The 19092-nt window shown below is 39.1% G+C and overlaps 1 protein-coding gene across 6 annotated transcripts in view; it reads left to right on the plus strand.

The window, feature by feature from the left end:
- NEIL3 (nei like DNA glycosylase 3) overlaps nucleotides 1-18287 on the plus strand; it is a 30693-nt gene extending 12406 nt beyond the window's left edge. For 5 of the 6 annotated variants that reach the window (XM_039541267.1, XM_039541268.1, XM_039541270.1 and 2 more), the window contains 7 exons: nucleotides 954-1167; nucleotides 2018-2092; nucleotides 3202-3368; nucleotides 9065-9234; nucleotides 11487-11913; nucleotides 15849-16023; nucleotides 17503-18287. In XM_039541267.1, the coding sequence (XP_039397201.1) occupies nucleotides 954-1167; nucleotides 2018-2092; nucleotides 3202-3368; nucleotides 9065-9234; nucleotides 11487-11913; nucleotides 15849-16023; nucleotides 17503-17685 (1411 nt within the window). In that variant the 3' untranslated portion in view covers nucleotides 17686-18287. Of the gene's footprint in view, nucleotides 1-953; nucleotides 1168-2017; nucleotides 2093-3201; nucleotides 3369-9064; nucleotides 9235-11486; nucleotides 11914-15623; nucleotides 15730-15848; nucleotides 16024-17502 lie in introns of those variants that run through there. The other variant, XR_005599258.1, reaches the window with a different exon arrangement.
- Nucleotides 18288-19092: the final 805 nt, after the last annotated feature.

A 19092-nucleotide genomic window follows, 5' to 3' on the forward strand; every position in this document is an offset into this window, starting at 1 on the left:
CATGCCTGCGGGAGGTCCCCTGTCCCATAGATTTGGCAGCTTATCTGCGGGAGGTCCGCCGGTCCCGCGGCGTTGGTGTACCCGCCACCGAATTGCTGCCGAATCGGCGGGACTGGCGGACCTCCTGCAGGCAAGCCACCAAAGGCTGCCTGACTGCCGACCTTGCAGGGACTGGCAGGGTGCCCCCCGGTGGCTTGCCGCTCCAGGTACGCACTTGGTGCCTGGAGCCGCCGCTGCTACTGGATCACACGTCGGTTAGGTAGATGAACAATCTGTCTTCCCCTGGTTTGTGAATCATTTGGGGGTCAGGCGGGCAATAGGTGCCCGGATGCCTAGAGACAGCAGTATATATGCTCAGAGGCAAAAGCTTAGGCACCTAGGGAACTTTTTACTGCAAAAGCTTAGGTGCCGAGCGAGTTCAGGCTTCCCGAGGGTTAGGTTTGACTGATAAAGAGTTTTGTGAATTGTAGTGGTGCCTAAAAATGGGATTTAGGTGTCTAAGTCTGGGGGCACCTAGTATCTTTATGAATCTTGCTTAAAGAGTTTTGCCACACAGGAAGTTTGTGGTGTAGAAAGGGATTGAAATCAAGTCCCGAGTTAGTGCCCTACCCACTGGACCATCCTCCCCTATAATTAGTTACAATTGAGAGTCTCTGCTTAGGAAATGCATTTAATACTGTAAATGCTAGGCACGGACTGATAATTTATTCTTAGAGCTGACCTGAACAAGGATGGGATGCTTGCCTGTGCACATGGCCTGGCATTAGTGTATTCTATGTATGTGTCATTAAACCACCATATTTTTAAAAAAGGGTAAGACTTCTGTGTTTTTCTATGCATGTCACGAGTATCTGCGTAGCTTTTTGATCTGTGTGTAATGTACTATGGCACTCATAAATACTACAATGTTACAATGCAAGATAAACTACAAAATAATCTATCTTGTCTTGCAGGAATGCTGCTGAAAGTGAGCAGAAAGTAAGAATGATGGAAGCCTTAGATGTATGCTCTCCAAAATTTAGTTTCATAAGAGCAGAAAGTGAGATTAAGCAGCAGAAAGGTCGCATGTTATGTGATGTATTGTTGGATCAGGCAGTGTTACCTGGAGTGGGAAATATCATAAAAAATGAAGCACTCTTTGACAGTGGTCTCCATCCAGCTGCTAAAGTAGGTGAAATATTTCCAGGGATTCCCTTCTGTATTTATTGCAAGCAGCTATTAAGAAGTGTCCTGGGGGGCTGCTGCTGCAGGGCACCTCCTGCTGGGGGAGCTGGGGCCAGTGGCTGCTCCAGCCGCTCCAGGGACTGCTGCCCACCCGAGCAGTGGCCAGTGCGGCTCGTTGCAGGGCCACTCCAGCAGCAGCTGATGTGGCTGTTCCTGGGACCACCTGAGCAGCTGCTTGGGCGGCCCTGGGGTCAGCCACACTGGCCGCTTCAGAAGTCATGGAGGTCATGAAAAGTCACAGAATCTGTGACTTCCATTACCTCCGTCAAAGACCCGGAGCCCTAGTGATAACTAGAGGTATGTGATCGGAAGGGGTTTTATTTCCATATTGAAGCAGGTGGTTGAGATGTCACACACAAGAGAATTAAATTCTCTAATACAAGATTCTAAATCATGGATGTATTGGTGTTAACCTATAAACTCCATCAAGAAACCAAGAGGCAGCTAATGCAGATTACTACATGAAACTAAAACCCATTCAACTGTCCTACTGGGGACCATAAGGTCAACATTGAAGTAAAACACTGAAAATTTGTAGCTCTTAGGGGAAGCAGCACAAAGTCAGACACTGTGGAATAGTAAGTAAGCATATTTGTGTGTATAAATATACAGCAGAGGAGACAAAAAAGTATGAGAATATATGAGATCAAGTGGCTATGTAATACCATGTTTGTTGGCGGTATGCATAGAGACACTTTAATTATAAATCTCTTTGCTCTAGTGTACTATAGTTGCTCTAGTGTATTATAGTTGTATAAACCTATTTTTTAAAGCATTTTTGCCTTTTTCACAGGCTTGTCAATTGACAGATGAACAGACACGTCACTTGGTGAAAATGACCCGTGATTTTACTCTTCTCTTTTATAAGGTGAGGGCAATAACTTCTAAGAGGAAAAAATCCATTGAAACTTTGCACCAAAATGTGTAAGCTGTATGTAGCCATCTAGTGGAAACAGTAAAAAGATGCAATAAGTCAACATGCTGGAAGTGGGAAGGACTTTTTGGTTCAGGCACTATTAACTGCTTGAGAAAAAGCAAGCAAATAATGAGAGATATTTGAGGGTAATTGGATCCTCACTGCCTTGTTCATAACATTTGATATAAGATGTGTGGGGTTATTTAAATACAAAGAGTAGATTTGACCTAGCTTTTTAGATTTTGAACTTAAATTTTGTAGAAATTCACCAAGACAATCTTCTCATTCACCAGGGATGAGTGGGGCTTTAAAACCCTGAATCCATTCGGGGGCGGGGAAGAGCGTGTGTGTGTGTGTCTTGTGGTTAAGACACAGAACTGGGAACTAAGAGATGTGGATTCTGTTCCTGGCTATGCTAGTGATTTTTAGCATGACATTGGCTAAGTAGCTTACCCTTTCTGTGGCTTGGTTTTCCAGTCTTTAAAATAGATGTAATATTCTGCATTTATACAGCATTTGCGTTGAAGGACCTCAAAGAGCTTTTAAAAAATGAAGTAAGCTCCCTAGCTAACCCATTTTGAAGTGTTATTAGTAAGAGTAGTAATATTATATCATTGTTTGTTTCTAAAATGTTAAATACTGTGGTGCATACAAATTCCAGTTAAACTTTACATGATGCAAATATTTTGGGTCCTGGTTTGTGTACACAAACATTGTTGGGTGTTGTTTTTAAGAATACCCTAAGATGGGAAGGAATGCAAGTATTTAAACAAATGTTACAAATTGCAGAAAGAACTGGCTGGTAATGAGAACATAATTCTAAATGTAGAACAGAAATCCAAGAAGAATTGAATTCTGAATATTTGAATGAAGTGGTATTCATGTTTGAATCTGATGCAAAGACAATAGATGAATATTGCCGTTCTTATTTATCTGTGTAATTTACTTAGCTGTAAAGTTGTCAGTTTGTGTGTGTGCTCTCTCTTTATATTGGAAGATACGGGTGTCTTGCGTTGGATCAAATATCTTTATAATCACATTATAAAAATGTTCTATTTCAGTGCCGCAAAACAGGATCAGCACTCTACAAACATTACAAGGTGTACAAACGCCCTAACTGTGGTCAGTGCAGTGGAAAGATCACAGTTTGTCGTTTAGGAGAGAATAACAGGATGACATACTTCTGTCCTCAGTGTCAAAAGGATAAACCTCAGCTTGTTGATGTTAGGTATGGCATTTGCTTTATAACACTTTAAAGTGTGGCCCTACTCTGAAAAGTGCTGAATAGAACTGCTCCCTGTGTGTATTCAAAACTCTGTATGCTGCCTTTACTACAAAAAGGAGCTTTTATTGTTTTGTTTTTTTCTTGTGAGCACTGCAGCGCTAGCTCAGCTAAGAGAGTGAGCTGAATTCAATTCCTATTTGTATGTCAACATAGTTGTTGACTAAATTCCACACCATTTCAATTATTGGCTAAATTCCAATTTGAAATACCTTATTCAAACCTTTTAAAATTATTTGAACCATCAATTGTTAGCCTGCATAATGTCAATTTACATAACTATGTGAATTTATAAGTTATCCTTACTCTCACTCTAATTGTCCATCAATCATCTTTTACTCCATTTGTGTCATCTTGTCTTAAATTAGATCCAGATCCTGCAAATACATAAGCAGGTGCTTAACTTTATACATATCAGTCCTGTTGATCCCACTGGGGTTGCTTGTGTAAAGCTAAGCACTTCCGTAAGTCTTTGAGGATCAAGATTTTAGATCATAAACTCTTCAGGACAGAGACCATACCTTCCTATATATTTGTACAATGCCTAGTACATTGGGACCCTGGTCCTGATTGAGTCCTGTGGACACTACCACAGCGTAAATAACTAATAAGCCATTGAAGGCAATGGGACTTCCCAAATGTTGCTGAACAGATTTTGAAGTCAGTAAGGTTTCACGGTTTGGCTTACAAAATCCTTAACTGATGCTGATGTATATGAAAGAGAGAACCCTACTTGACTCTGACCCCAGGTGTATCTACTGAGGTCACAGTTAGGGGGGAAATAATTTTATTTCTAAACTAAGCCATTTGATATAGAAGCTGTTGAAAGATAATACTATAATTCTACAATAATGTTGGAACCTCACAGTGCTTTTCAGAACAGAATCACACTTCAGCATTTGAGGAATTTTAAATTAATACATAATTTTATTCAAATAAACTCATTAACCTTTTCTTGTCTTTTTAAATAGACTTTTTTTTATAACTTATGGTTGAAAGATTTGGGTATAGTAATTTTATTTTAAAAAATGTGAGTATAACTGACATACTATACAAATGGATAGTAAAAGTATTTAAGAAAGTGTTTTATGTAAGATTCAGGTTTCGCAGCTGAAATATATTTTATGTGAGGAAATGGAAAAAATTAGAGAAGGTGCCTACAGAAAGCTCCCCTGCCACAACGTACATATGTAGTGTTTTCTCTTTCTGTTTTTCTTAAAGAGTAAATCTTGCTGTCCTTACTCAGATGAAGTTTCACTGACAAAAATAATTGGTTATTTGAGCAAGACCTGACTTAACTTTACCTTAATATAATATTGTTTGAACCCAATCCTGTTCCCATTGATATTAAGGGGGAGCAGTGTCGAGCCCAGTGTTTACGCAGTTTTCACAAAGTACCCAAGATATGTAATGTGGCTGAGTCAATGTGGTAGTAGAAATCGTAACTTCTGCACTTTCATACCTTTTTATTAAAACTGTGCACCCTCTCTTACTATGACATAGGTTTTACATTAAATTTCTTTTGTTTTGTTTGTTTGCCAAACTTGACATTTTACAGAGGCTGGATTTCTAGGAAATGCTGAGCATCTACCCTCTGCAATTCGGGCCCTTTTAAAAGTGAATCAAGTTGGGCACCCAAAGTTACTCCTCAATTTTGAAAATCCTGGTCCATCTTCTTACTGTTACCAGCTAAATGTTCCTAGTTAGCCTTTGTGATTTACACGCTGTTGAGTTGAACAGGATAGAAAGGGAATGAATTCACATCGTTGATGTTGCTATTGGTTGGCTGTGATGTATAAAAGTGAATGAACCGGGCAACAGCATGTCTACGTAATTTGTTTTGGCTTTATAGTTATAAATTTCTATAATTGTATTCATTATAGTTTAAATGAAAACTTTTAATTTGCAACATATTCTAATGAAACAAAATTTTGCAGTCTTGGTCAAATCATGGGAATCTGCGACTCTTTATTTTAATCATATTTTTGATTTTCTCCTCATGAGTTTTGGGAGGATTTTACTCTTTGTGTGCCAGTGAGACATTTTCAGGCTTAGACAATTGTGCTAAGTCTTTCTGCTTGGAAAGTTGGGAAGAGAGAAAATACATTGATATCACAGAGGAGCAAGGGATACAACTTTCAAGTGCCTCATTTTCATTGAGCCTTCAGTTCCTTAGTGCCTAAGAAACTTTTGAAAATTTTACCCAAGGCTTCATTAAAATAAAAGTTTTAGCTAAGAATAGAGAACATTTAAATCCCCACCACCATCACCTTCTACTCAGGCAATTATAACTCAAATAGCTGAAGAGATTTTGCTAAAGGTGTGTTTGTTTTTTTTAAACCTTTGAGCACAGATCAAACAAAGAAAATTTCAGCTTATAGGATAAAAATTTCACATGCTGATAACTTTCTGAAAATATGGGGGAAGAAGGTTATAATGAGAAGTCACTAGCAGCAGGCTGAGGTGAGAGTGGTGTTCTGTGGTGTCAAATAAACAGAGAACGATACAGAAAAAAATCAGCTTTTTTCTCACCCCCTCCTAGAACAGACTGGTATGCTAGAATTCAGACAACCGTAAAAGTGAAGCTGTGCAATATTGTGCTTTTAAGGAAACAGTAAAAGAAACAATATAATTTATCATTTGAAAAAGCTATCTGGTAAAGGTAGACATAGACCAAAATAATCTCCCTTTTCTCCCAGCGCTATTGTTGTTCAAGTGTCAGAGCACAGTATATTCCATTGTTTTGTGTTTTCTATTAGACAATACCTTTCTCAAAATGAAAATGCACTTATTTCAGGTGTCAAGGATTTTATAAAAAGGCTGACTTACTGCTTCAAGATGCTCTGATTTTTAAAGCCAGAAGGGAGCATTGTGACTTGTTGCAGGTGACGGTCTGATTAAAGTATCCTAAAGACTTAAAGCTTGAAGACTTGCTTGGATTTTATAACATAAAGGAATTCTATTAAATGTTCTTTAAGATAATGAAATGACAAAATTCCAGTGAACTAAGAATAAAAACATTTTAGATTACTAAGCAGTCTAGAGCTGTCACAGATCCAGTCAAGCACCCGTCTTGGCCACTCACCAGACTGCTGTGAGGGGATCCAACTGCTGAATCCCTGGGTGTTTTAAGCCTCAGTAGTCTGAACAGAGTCCAGGCCCTGCTCTTTCCTTGGGGTCCTTAGAGACACTCTTGGGGTGCAGACCCTACATCCAGCACCCGCTTGTGAGAGCCACAATCATACAGCCAGCTGCCCACCCCTTGAAGGGTGCTGATCCCTCAGGCTTGCCCCTATAGCTTAAACACATCTTCTTCCAGAGCTCCAACTATGTGGGTGTTCTGGGCCCACAGTTTACCTCTTCAAGGGACACATGAGTAGTGTAACACATAACACACTTTGGCCAAGATTCTAAAATCATTGCTCTTTTACCTAATTGCACAAGAAATACACAGTTCTGTGGAAAAAATAAGAAGCCACCACCACTACCAGCACCATTGTTTTTTGCAAGAAAGCAATTAGGTGCCCAACTCCAGGGGAAGGTTCATGGCTGTAAATTCCATGAAGAGAGAGGCACCTCTCTCCAGCCTAGACATAGGTGCATAAAACTCTGGGGGCTTGCCCCACTCTGCATGGCTCCTGGAAGCAGCGGCAGTCCATCCTCCGGCTCGTATGCGTAGGGGCAGCCAGGGGGCTCCACACACTGCCCCCACCCCAAGTGCTGTCCCACAGCTCCCATTGGCTGGGAACCACCTGTGGATGGGGAAGCACGCTGAGCCACCTGGCTGCACCTCTGTGTTGGAGCCAGAGGGGGGACATGCCGCTGCTTCTGGGAGCTGCTTGAAGTAAGCGCCACCTGGAGGCTGCACCCCTGACCCCCTCCCTCTGAACCTCTTGGTCCTAGCCCGGAGCACCCTTCTGCACTCCCAACCCCTCATTCCCAGCCCAGAGCCTGTACCCCTGGCTGGAGTCCCCCCCCAGCTCAGAGCACCCTCCCGCACCCTGAACTCCTCATTTCTGGCTCCAGTCCCCAATTTCATGAGCATTCATGGCCCGCTATACAATACATAGTTAGGGTGCCTCATGCTTTCATTTTCCTCTATGAACCAGGCTCCTATGTCTGACTACATGTCCCGTGATGCAATATGGTCTCTCCTCTTGAAGAGGAGAGGTGATGCATCAGGGAAGTCCTTGGCCGTGGTGCATCATGGAAAATGTAGTCTGGCCAGGGAGCTGGGCTAACACAGTGGAAAGGGGCATGAAGCAGCTAACGAAAACTTCCAGGGGGCATTTCAGCAGCATTTCCAAATTTTTAAAAAATCTATTTTTAGATTAAATATTGTTTTCTGATGAACCTACGTTTTTTGTGGCAAGACACTTTTTTGCAAAAAACTTTTAGCCAAAACCTGAGGTTTTTGGTCAGTTTTGATGGATTTTTTTTTAACCAGTATTAATAAAACCTTTAAAAATATTAGTACCTATTGTATCATTATCTGCTGCTGAACTGGCTTCCCAGAATCCAAACAAGGTAATATCAGGGGAAGAAAGAGAGGGTGAAACTTTTAAAAAGTAAATAATTCTTACCTCTCACAAAATTGGTAAATTTATAAAATACAATCCTAGGCATGCTTAATATGGTAGCAGAGCTCAGAGGGGCTTGCTGCTTGCCACTAGCAAAGCATTGTAAGAGACAGCCCAGGTTGGACAGTTAAGGGGACAGAGTTGTGCCACAGTCCCAGGCTGCACCCCGGGGATCCCATCAGGGATACCAATCCTTGAAATCATGTTACTGTTTCACATCCACCACTATAGTGCTGAAGTGTACCAACAAAAGAGTATAGTAATGTATCATGAAAACTGTTGCATGTCAGATTTCTGGAGATGAATTAAGATCTCTGTACAACTTGGCGGGTCAATCAGGAGTCAGGAATGTGGTATCTGGATTTACAGCTATAACAAAAAAAATACTGGTGGATTTGATTGTTTAAAGCTCTGATTTTGAACAGGTTCCTCAATACTAAACCTATTTCAGCCGTATGCATAAAACTTATATTGTACAAGACTGATTTATATATTTAATATTTTTGTTTCCTTTTCAGTGAAAGGTAAGTAAATGCTTATGCTTATTGTTTGTAAGTGTTAGATTCCCACTTCAGTTTGAAATCAAGGTTGTATTCCCTTCGGTAGCACTGATTCACTGTATGATCTTGTTCAAGTCAGCTTCTCTGTGCCATTTGGTTCATTGTTGATGAATACTGTGGGGGGGAAGGAAAACAACTGGACTACTGGATACTGCCTCCCTGCTTATTGCTGCTGGGTGCAAGAGGCTATAGCATGATGATATATAACATAGCATACAATAATTAACCTCTGTTAAAGCACTTTGAGATCCTCTGAGATGCCATTTTAGTTTGAACTATTTTTTTTATTGGCCTATTCAGCATTGAGGAGGATTTGTCCTTTGGGTAAAGGAATCGTCTAACTAATGCAAACTATGATATGCAGCTGTAGCCCTGGGTATCACTTGTTCTCCAGCCCCGCATCTCCCAATACATGCTGGATGCAAGGCAATTTGTGGAAGAAACTTCACAAAAGGTTAACTCTGTTTTGTTTTGTTTTGTTTTGTTTTGTTTTGTTTCACAGCAAACTGCCAACTAGAAATAGCCTAATTGGCTGGGCATATGGCAGGGGGTCATGTTCTAATGAACATGTAGCTCAGAAATCTGAAGAAGAGTGGACATGTACTATCTGCACTCTAATAAACAAACCTTCTGCTAAGATCTGTGATGTTTGTTTGACTTCAAGGCCTGAAGGTAATGATGGCTTTTGTGTGCTGCTTTTGTAGTCTGTTTACAGTATTGTCATGTTGTAGAAAATGATATTGAGTATCGGTTTTTTGGTTTTGTTTTTTTGTTGCAAACTCCAGTCTTAGTTTTAATTTTAAAACCAAACTTTAAGGACAGATTTTTCAGTGAATTTCAACCCAGAATATAACCTTGTAGGTTATTTTTACATGAGTAACTGCATATCCAATTATTACCTTGTGTGCATGGGTGTAGATTTTGCACAAGAACACCAAGAGGTAACTTATTTGACCCTTTGAATCCTGTAATACAGGGGTCAGCAACCTCTGGCACGTGGCTCACCAGGGTAAGCACCCTGGTGGGACGGGCCAGTTTGTTTACCTGCCATGTCGGCAGGTTCGGCAGACTGCAGCTCCCACTAGCCGTGGTTTGCTGTCCCAGGCCAATGGGGGCTGCAGGAAGTGGCGCAGGATGTGCTGGCCGTGGCTTCCCCACCCCCTCGCCCGTTGGCCTGGGATGGCAAACCACAGCCAGTGGGAAGTGCGGTCCACCGAACCTGCCAAGGCGGCAGGTAAACTGGCCCAGCCTGCCAGGGTGCTTACCCTGGTGAGCCATGTGCCAGAGGTTGCCAACCCCTGCTGTAATATTTGCTCACTAATAGCCTAATTTTACAAAGTGCTGTGCATGTTTAACTCCTCTGTTCAGAATAGGGATGACTCTCGGCTCTGCTAGTGCCCTCTTGCAGTCAGGGTGCCTCCTACTAAGCCATGCTGCTTTTGACTAGATCTCCCTGAGACTGCTCAGTAGCAACTGTGGATGGGGAAAAGAGCTCTGAACTGTAATATCTCCTGCCTGGATTTGTCTGGAAATCTGTGCACCAGGCAGGTGAGGTAAGGTGGAGAGCAGTTATCCCTGGGCTCTATCCTTTCCCAGGTCTAACTCTACTGCATAGTCCTGCATAGAGACATTAAGCGGGGCAGGGGCGAGGAGCCCTTCCCAATTCTTCCAGGTGAAAAGGAGATCTGTGTACAAAGGGGTTCTTAACCTAGGCTGTTTTTCAGAGTTCCATCTCAAAAATCCTTTGGTTGCTACATATATTCTAAGAATCTGCATCATAAGACCAAATGAAGGAAGACTTCTTACATCACAGGCACATGTGCCTTTTTACCTCAAAAACACTTGCATCTGTTACTGTACACTATGCTTATGCTTCCTATGTATATGTTCAAGAAGTTTAAAAGATCATATAGATTGTCAAAACCAACTAGGACACTTAAACACACAATTCCCACAATGTGTTGAAATTCCCTAGTCGATTTGAAAATCTTAATCATAGTGCTGATGTTTGTTTCTACTATAATATATATAGATATATAGATATTAAACAGAGGCTATTATTCATTCTGGGTGTCTTTTTGTACTGGCAGTGAGATGCTTTGACTCTTATGCCATGTTTAGCTGGCACAAATGTCTTTCCCCAGGCCAGGAAGGAAGAAAAGTGTTTATCTCTGCAACTAGCACAGATTTCTGTTGACAGCAGAGGCTGAGCTTGCTGGTTCTTTTCCTCCAGAATCCCAGTGTGAGAAACCTGAAACCTATCTGCAAACTCAGATTTGCCAATTAACTTTTTTTTTTTAATTTTATACACCCACCTGATTTTCTAAAACTTACAGCAGTCTCTGTACAACAAAGGCATTGTAGCCTAAGGCTTTAGAACAAAATCCTGATTATTCTGTTTCTTTTCCTCCACTTCTTTCCCCATTCCAATCATGTAGCACTTAGTCTTTTATCAAAGACTGAGGTCTGTAACTTGAGGATTTGGTTAATTCAGTGAAACATCTTTATCTACAAAATTTAACTACATATTTTCTGTTTAAATCAAATTTTCTTCATGTTGCAGAAAGTAGTATGTAAAGTGTTTTTTTTCCAATGTAGGGCTTTATCATTCACCTGTCTTTATAGACATTGAGATTCTTGGTCTCTTTTTTTTTTTTGTTCAATTTTATATAATTAATTTTTCCCCCGGAAGTTGTGAACAGTATTCTACACTTGTGTAGTACTGTTACCTGCTGTTAAACAGCTGCCATGTTTGACTTCAAAAAAGGCTGAACTTCTATGACGGAGGAAAATGAATCCTGTATATATCTAATCTGTGAAGTAGTCTATATCAGTGTATGGCAGATGTTAATACATGCAGTTTTTGTATATGAACTATAGACAAACTTTCACACAAATGGATAACCAAGAATTTTTTCTCCAAGTTTCAAAGGTAGAGAATGATGAAGATTCTACAGCCTCTAATAGCAGCTTAGTCAAGTACCCTTGTAACTTCTTTGGAAAGCCAAACACAGAAATAAAGGTCAATAGGAAAACCACATTTGGAATGACAACTCTAGTTTTGACAGATCTCAGCAGTAAATTCACTCCCTTAAAAAATGACAGAAGTGATAGCCAAATGCCAGATGGGAATTCTCACTGTGACTCTCCAAGAAACTACAGCTATTGCCAGAATAACACCCATCAGAGGAGTGGAAAAAAGTATGAATTTCATTCAGCAAACTCACTCACTGCAGTAAATACAGCATCACCCTCCCACCATCAGGCTTATTGTTCTAATCCAGTGCAGAAGAAACAGAAGATTGATCATTCGTTCTCAGATTTCAAAAGTAACATGAGTTTGTCAAATAGGTATGTTATTTTCCAAAACTTAAACAAGCTTTTCATATAAAGTGCATCAGTCTTCTATAAAAATAAATTTGCTAACAGGAAATTAATGTAAGTCTGTGTTTGGGGGGGAAATTTGGTTTTGGCCTTTGATGTTTTACTTTAGGAACCTAAGCCAGTTCACTTATTTCTCTTGTGCTGGTGTGACTGAGTAACGTCAAAAGTGCTTGCTGTAACTTCAGAAGGCTCAGAGGCAGAAGGGAGGAAAGTCCGGGGGGAGACATTGGCCTGGAGATGGGACAATATGTTCCGTGGAAATGAGGCAAGTCAGAGAATTGAGTGAGATTCGGGGGATTGGGGAGGAAGAGAACAAAGCCAAATTGGGAAAATTCACAGAAAAGGAAGAAAATAAGAACAGATTTAAAAAAAACAAAAAGGAGACAGCAAAAGGAGATTAGGGTATGATGAAAGTGTGCCAATCTATTACCATTAAAGGCTAGGAACCACTGAGTTGGCTGATTCTGATACATTTATGTCAAACCCTGACACAAACATGTTTCACTGTCTGCAACCTTGTCTCCAAAGAAACAGGAATTAGTGGGCGAGCATTGCAGGAACAATATGATTGGGTGCCTTGGTGGATGAACCAGTGCTTCCCACATCCAAGAGCCCAGTATGTGATCACACTGTAATGAGAGAATTTTGAACAGTATTTACTTAAGTATTGCTTCCGTTCCACTGACATTTCAATTACTATCACTATCATTTCTGGAAAGAGATGGGCTGAAATATCTTCACGTTTTTGGGGACCAGACTATGGGATATTATTATGTGGGTCTCTCTCTCTCTCTTATTAGAGCCATTCCACAACAATTAAATAAGTAAACATTAAGTGGGCCAGAAAGACAAGCAATCACTATATAGTCCAGTAAAATAGGGAGATTTCGTCTCAGTAAAATTGGGAAGAAATCTCCGTATCTCACAAGGGTGTTTCTGGCACTTGGATATTATATAAAAGGACCCACACAGGTAAAAATGAATGTAGCTTACAAACACTGTGACTTTTTTTTTTAAATCATATTCTTTCTAATTTTCAGGTTAGGTACACTACATAGTGCTGCTAGACCGTCAGTTTAAGGAACATATCTTCAATGCAGCCTCATTCTGATTAGCATGAGCATTCTATTGGGCACAGTCAGAACACATTCATCCAATAAAATACATACTTCCCAGTGGCACGTCCACTCAATGAATTGTATAAATTTCAAATTCCTTTGGTTTGATTTGTTTCATTTTCCTTTGACTAGTCGCAGTAATATATCCTGACCAGCAACTGAAAATGAGCTACTCTAGAAACGCTGGAACCAATCACAAAACTAGCCACCAGTGCAATTTTTCCCTGGTAATCTCTGGTCTCTGTGGTTAATTGGATTGTAATTATATTATTCAGTGCAAACATTCACTGGGCCTTGGACCTTGACTTTTGTCTAAAATGAAAATTTCTTTAATTGCCTTGGGGTGCAGGAATTCATTCATTCTGGATGATTAAAAAAGTATAATGGTTCCAGTATTACTTTGATAGTTTTAGGTTTTTTAATCTTTTAGAAAATGTTTTGTTTTAAAACGAGAACTAATTTTATAGCAAAGATTATCAGGCCACAGCAGTTATTTCATTATATTTTGCACATTTAAAAGCCAGATTCTGAGTTCTAACTAGTTAGAGAAATCCATCCAGTGATGGGCATGGAGGGGCCTTTTGAGCTCCTTTGTTAAAATTCACTACCAAATTTAAGAGAAGGTTGGAGTGATAGTTCTTCTTTCCATGGAGTTATTTCATCTTTGGATCCCTGCCAGAGGTGACTTATTCCTGTGGAAAAAAACAAAAAACACTACTTCTGAAGACCTTTTTTTTTTTTTTCATTTTATTTTTTGGCTGCTGTTGCTGCTGCCGTTACCTTGGGAATGGACAAAATTATTATATTATATTATTTTATATTGCATTCATTTGCCAAAAAAAAATGGTTCTACAAGGTCATAAACCCTGCTTCAAATTTCACAAGTTAAACATTGGCCTGTTCTGTCATACATATTTAGTTTAATTTTTCCTGGACAGCATATAATAAATACCTTTCAGAACAGCTTCAAAGGATGCAGTCAATTTGAAAATCACACTTGTTTGAAAATTAGTGACCTACTCTAGTTAAGAGAAATATCTAAGATTACTAAAATGGAAATGAGTGAATGGCGAAAATATTTCTCTTCCAGTTTGTTTACTTTGTGCATTTGACAGCACTTATGTCCAGACTTCAGAGGTGCAGAGCAACCCAGATTCCCACTGGAAAAATAATCAAGCTTTTAGCATCTGGTCAGTTTCATTGCAGCCTGATGATTATCTGAACTCAGCTGTGGTAAATCAGTATGGATGAGTCAGTGGAGCTATGCTGATTTACCCCAGCTGAGGATTGGTCCCATGATCTTCTGCACTAGCCTTTCACTTTACCTTGCTGAAAGATCTATAACACACCATCAGAAGGCAGAAAATTTATTATGAAAAGTCAAGTTGATAGAGCGCCTTTTAACGTATTTGTTTGCCAGGTGGTGTTTCCTCCTTCCTTGGTTATCTTTGAGTATTTTTTTAAAATGGGAAAACAAGTTAATGAATTTGTTAGCCTCACACTTCTCCTATTTTCAAGTACATGTGCACTTAGTACATGGGGCTTATCACCTCCTAAAGGGGGAGAGAAGAAATTTTTCGAGAGCTCGTTTAAAAAATTGAGCAAATGACAATGAGTTATAGACCAAACACCAAAGGTAAATTCTGCCTTTTGCTTAAATATGTATATTCCCATTACCTTAATATTGCAAAGTAATTGGCCAACAATCATATTTTAAATAGGGTTAAGTCAGAGGTTCTTCTGTACTACTGTGATTGTATCCAAAGAGACCATTAGGCTCACCAATGATCTTCACTAGTCTTCCAAACCAGAGGTTCCAACATGAACCTCTGTTGGAAAGTGAATGTTTGTAGACATTCCCCACATGTACCCATTTAAAAATAAACATGGTGGGCTGAGCTCTAAACAAACACAGACCCTGATAGGACAAAATGCAACAGGTTGGAAGCGACTGAGGTGGTCAAGGGAGAGAAGGGAGGCATGGTAACAGAAATGGGAACACAAGGTTACGCAGATAACTTGTGCATAAAATGCCTGAAATTTCCTGGTCAGAGTTTTGCTCTTTAAGGTAGAGATGAATGAATCTTACATTTTCACCCCAGTTTACATCACTAGTGAAAGGCTGTTCTACTCCGCAAACATGACATGTAACCTATACCTGTTAAAAACAGATTCCTTTTTTTCTCTAAAATACTTTTAAAGAAAACTCACCTAATTTAAACTGTAGGTAACCAAGAAATATGTCCTTCTGTGTTTAATCCAGATACAATCTCCAACTATTCTTAATAACAGTAGGGGAGAACAAAGCTTCCCTACCAGCTATCAGTCATCTAGACAGTTCCTTGTTGGAATATGATTGAGATCATTACAGTAGATTTGATCAAAGAGGGTAGAAAATTCTCTAAAGTGAACAAGTAGGTAAAGATCCTTGTCTAAGCTATTTGTGATGGTTTTCCATGGCATGAGAGACTGAGAAGATTGTAACTGTAACCTCTCTTGCTGCTGAAATTCAGGATGTCTTAAACTAGATAACATCTGATCCTTTTTTTTTTTTTTTAGAAGTTTAAATTTAGCATTCAATGCCAGTGAAATTCATCCATTTTAGATATAAAGAACCAAAGGGGTGGATTAGAAAAACTCTATCCAGCTGTCACTCTGTGCAAAGGTACATTATTGATAATCCTGTCCTACAAGCAGAAGTGTGTGCGGGGGGGGGGAGGGGGGGGCTGGTGTGCTAATCCCTGTAATATTATGCAGGAGTTATTTTGTAACCTATCATTACAGTGAGCATCGAGTTAACATGACAGATGGTATTTGTACCTTAAATGCGGTCAGTCCTCGCTGCAGTAAACACAACCGCCTCTGCAGTCTCAGAGTTGTGAGAAAGGAGGGAGAAAACAAGGGCAGACAATTCTATACTTGTCCTCTACCCAGAGGGACTCAGTGTGACTATTTTGAAGTAAGTACAAGACCTCAGGCCTTAGTTTTAAGCTTTCCAATGAAACAAATAAAACTATTATTCATCAGTCAAAACCCCTTTTTTTGCTTTAACTGTCCTTTTTTTCTCAAATATTTTTAATGTTTTAGAAAGTATGAATTGTCAGCTTAATATCTAATGTTCACAAGTTCATATCATTTCCTATTTATTAAATAGGAAAAAAATACCATGGAAAATAGATGCGATTCTAGCCTATTGTTTTGTTTTGTACCTGAGGAAGGTTGGATTGTTGTAGGTTTTAAAATTGCTATGATTCAAAAGTAATGTGTTGAGGGAGATCCCACTTTGGCTACATCTATGCTATCTGCTAGGTGTGTTTCTCTTGCTCACATACATATACTCATGCTGGCTCTCATCAAGTTAGTGCAAGTATAAATAGCAGTGTCGCCGCGGTGGCAGCAGAGGGTATATGCTCGGTCTGGTTAAACCACCCATGCCATCACAGCTACACTGCTATTTATACTTGTGATGGCTCAATGAGAGCAGGGGAATCACACCCCTAGCTTGGAGTGTAAACCTTGCCTGTACGCAGTTCAGTAGTAATTGAAATATTTAAAAAAATTCCATTGTAGTAGTAGTAGTACTAGTGAAGAATCAGAGTATGACTGTGTATGCATATTTGCAATCTTCTATATCTGAGCACTATAGGAAAATGAAATTTTATCTTAGATAAAATTTCAAAAGTACTCAAGTCCCACTAACTTTCAACGTGACTTAGGCTCCTAAGGGCCAGAATTTCAAAAGTATTTAGGTGAGGTGCAGATAGTTACCTAAAGGGATTTTCAAAAGTGCCTTAGCAGGGTAGGCATATAACTCCCAGTTCACATGCTCAGTTATTTGAGGCTATCACTTGGGTAAAGAAAATGTGTGTACCACCTCCCAGAGTGTGGTGAATTTAGGCCCATTGTTCTACTGCAGTTTGTATGTGGGGTGAGGGTTGGTGGGGGGGGAGACTGGTGCATTCAAGTCAGTGGCTTTAGGACCATGTGACCAAGAAAGATCCCCATCAAATGCCACATGAGTCTAATTAGTAACAGCACTTGCTTCCCTTCATTATTGTTAATAAAATGAGGAAATTGCAACTTAGTCCCATGTGTAGATCAATAGGTCTATCAGGCCACTGAGAAGAACTTCTAACACAATAATTCATTTGCAACACTCATCATTCAGAAGAAAGATGCATTTTAATACCAAGTTGAAGTTATATGTATATAATTTATTTACTGTAACTTCAGTTATAGCTATGGAAGTCAAACACCTAACTCTAAGAAATGAAACAAGCAGTTTTAAGGGGAGCTTTTTTTTGATTGCCACTTGCATGGCTGAATCAAGTGGAAGGGCTTATCCTGTAGGTCTGAATTTTTGTCATTGGTTCATAAAAAGGAATTTGACCATTAGACACAGTAACACCCATGGTAAATTAATAATTTCTCTTTACAGTGGGCAGACTTACAGTTTCCATTCTGCAATCATGGGAAACGCTGCATTATGAGGACAGTGTTGAAGATTGGGCCTAATAATGGAAAGACTTTTTTTGTGTGTCCTTTTGGGAAGGATAAACAGTGTGATTTCTTCAAGTGGGCAGAAAATGGACCAGGAATGAAGATTATTCCAGGATGTTGAGATTTTCATCTATGGTGACATTGGACTTTTCATACTATGTGTACTATAGTTCTCTGCTCCAAAGATTATTATTTTAGGAGATTCATTCTCAGGTGACATTTCACAATAAAAAAATTGCCTAGATTGTGTTTGGAAAGGAAAAATGTGAGGGAGGAGTTAGAGAAAATGTTATTTTTTGTTCATTCCTTGTCGTTGTAGCTGTTTTATCTAATTGTAGCATCTTTCAGAATTAGCAGTTAATGTAGCTGGCATTCTGAAAATTAAATAATGGTAACATATCATTAGCATGCTAGTTTCCTGGGAGAAGATCTAGTCTGAAGGGGGAATAATGTATCTGTCATTAAGATGTAGCTGTCACTTGCAGTTTAAGATGTATTGTAATATTCTGTCAGTGCAATATTTCTGGTTTTGATTGGAGTCTGTCTTCCTTATGTAGGCATTGTGTTAGTTCTTCAGCATTGCAGGTGTTCAAATATTTATTGTTATGTGATTTCTGAAAAATGTAACCTCTCAATATATTTTAAATAATTGGATTTTAATATAACTTCTCACATAATGGAAGGTGAAAATTTGGTGTTCAATAAAATTTAAGAAAAAAATCACTTTTTTTTAATTTTATTTATACAGATCCATGTTTAATGGTTCGTTATGAGGCTCAATGTATTTGTACACTCAAATCTTATCATACTTAATGAGTTCACTATTGTTGGCTAGCCTTGTAATAGAAGACACTAACATTTGTTTTATAATTTTACAAATCTCTCTAATGCATATTTTAATCTGTTTTAATGACTCTAGTGCCACTTAATAGACCCCTGAAAGGATGTTACTAGTGTGCTATTGTATAACAATACTAAAGACCCTAATTCTGTTGTGATTCACAATCAGTGTAAATCCGTTAAGCAACAGTGCTATTTATTCTTAACAACTTCTGGAAATTTATGTTCGTATATGTCATGTTTGTGTGGCTGTTTTTCATGATCATGGAATAGAGAAAGAAATGGAGGGGGGGAAAAGAATAAAAAAACCTTACACTTCCTCACTAAAATATAATCTGCTCAAAGTAGTAAGCAAACTAAAATCTAACTAAAGCCTCAGTTATCAAAGCCTGTGACCTTTTGTTCCACAAATCATTAATGCATCTTTATAATACAATGAAAATATTAAATTATATAGAAAATAAGAACACAATGAGTACAAGGTTTATATAGGTGACAGACTACTAAAGGGACAATGCCTTCATTTTACAGAGTCTCCCTCACCTCTTACAACACCTCAGATTGTAAAAACTAAAGCCTTTAAATTTTGTTCAACCTTTGTTGTTAATTTTACTTTGTGCAGCCTGACTGAAGTGCAAAATGAAAACAAGTAATTTGTCACTTTCTTGGTTCTCCTGCACAGGCATAA

Source organism: Mauremys reevesii, linkage group 5 (assembly GCF_016161935.1).
Source record: "Mauremys reevesii isolate NIE-2019 linkage group 5, ASM1616193v1, whole genome shotgun sequence".
NCBI classification, from domain to species: domain Eukaryota; kingdom Metazoa; phylum Chordata; order Testudines; family Geoemydidae; genus Mauremys; species Mauremys reevesii.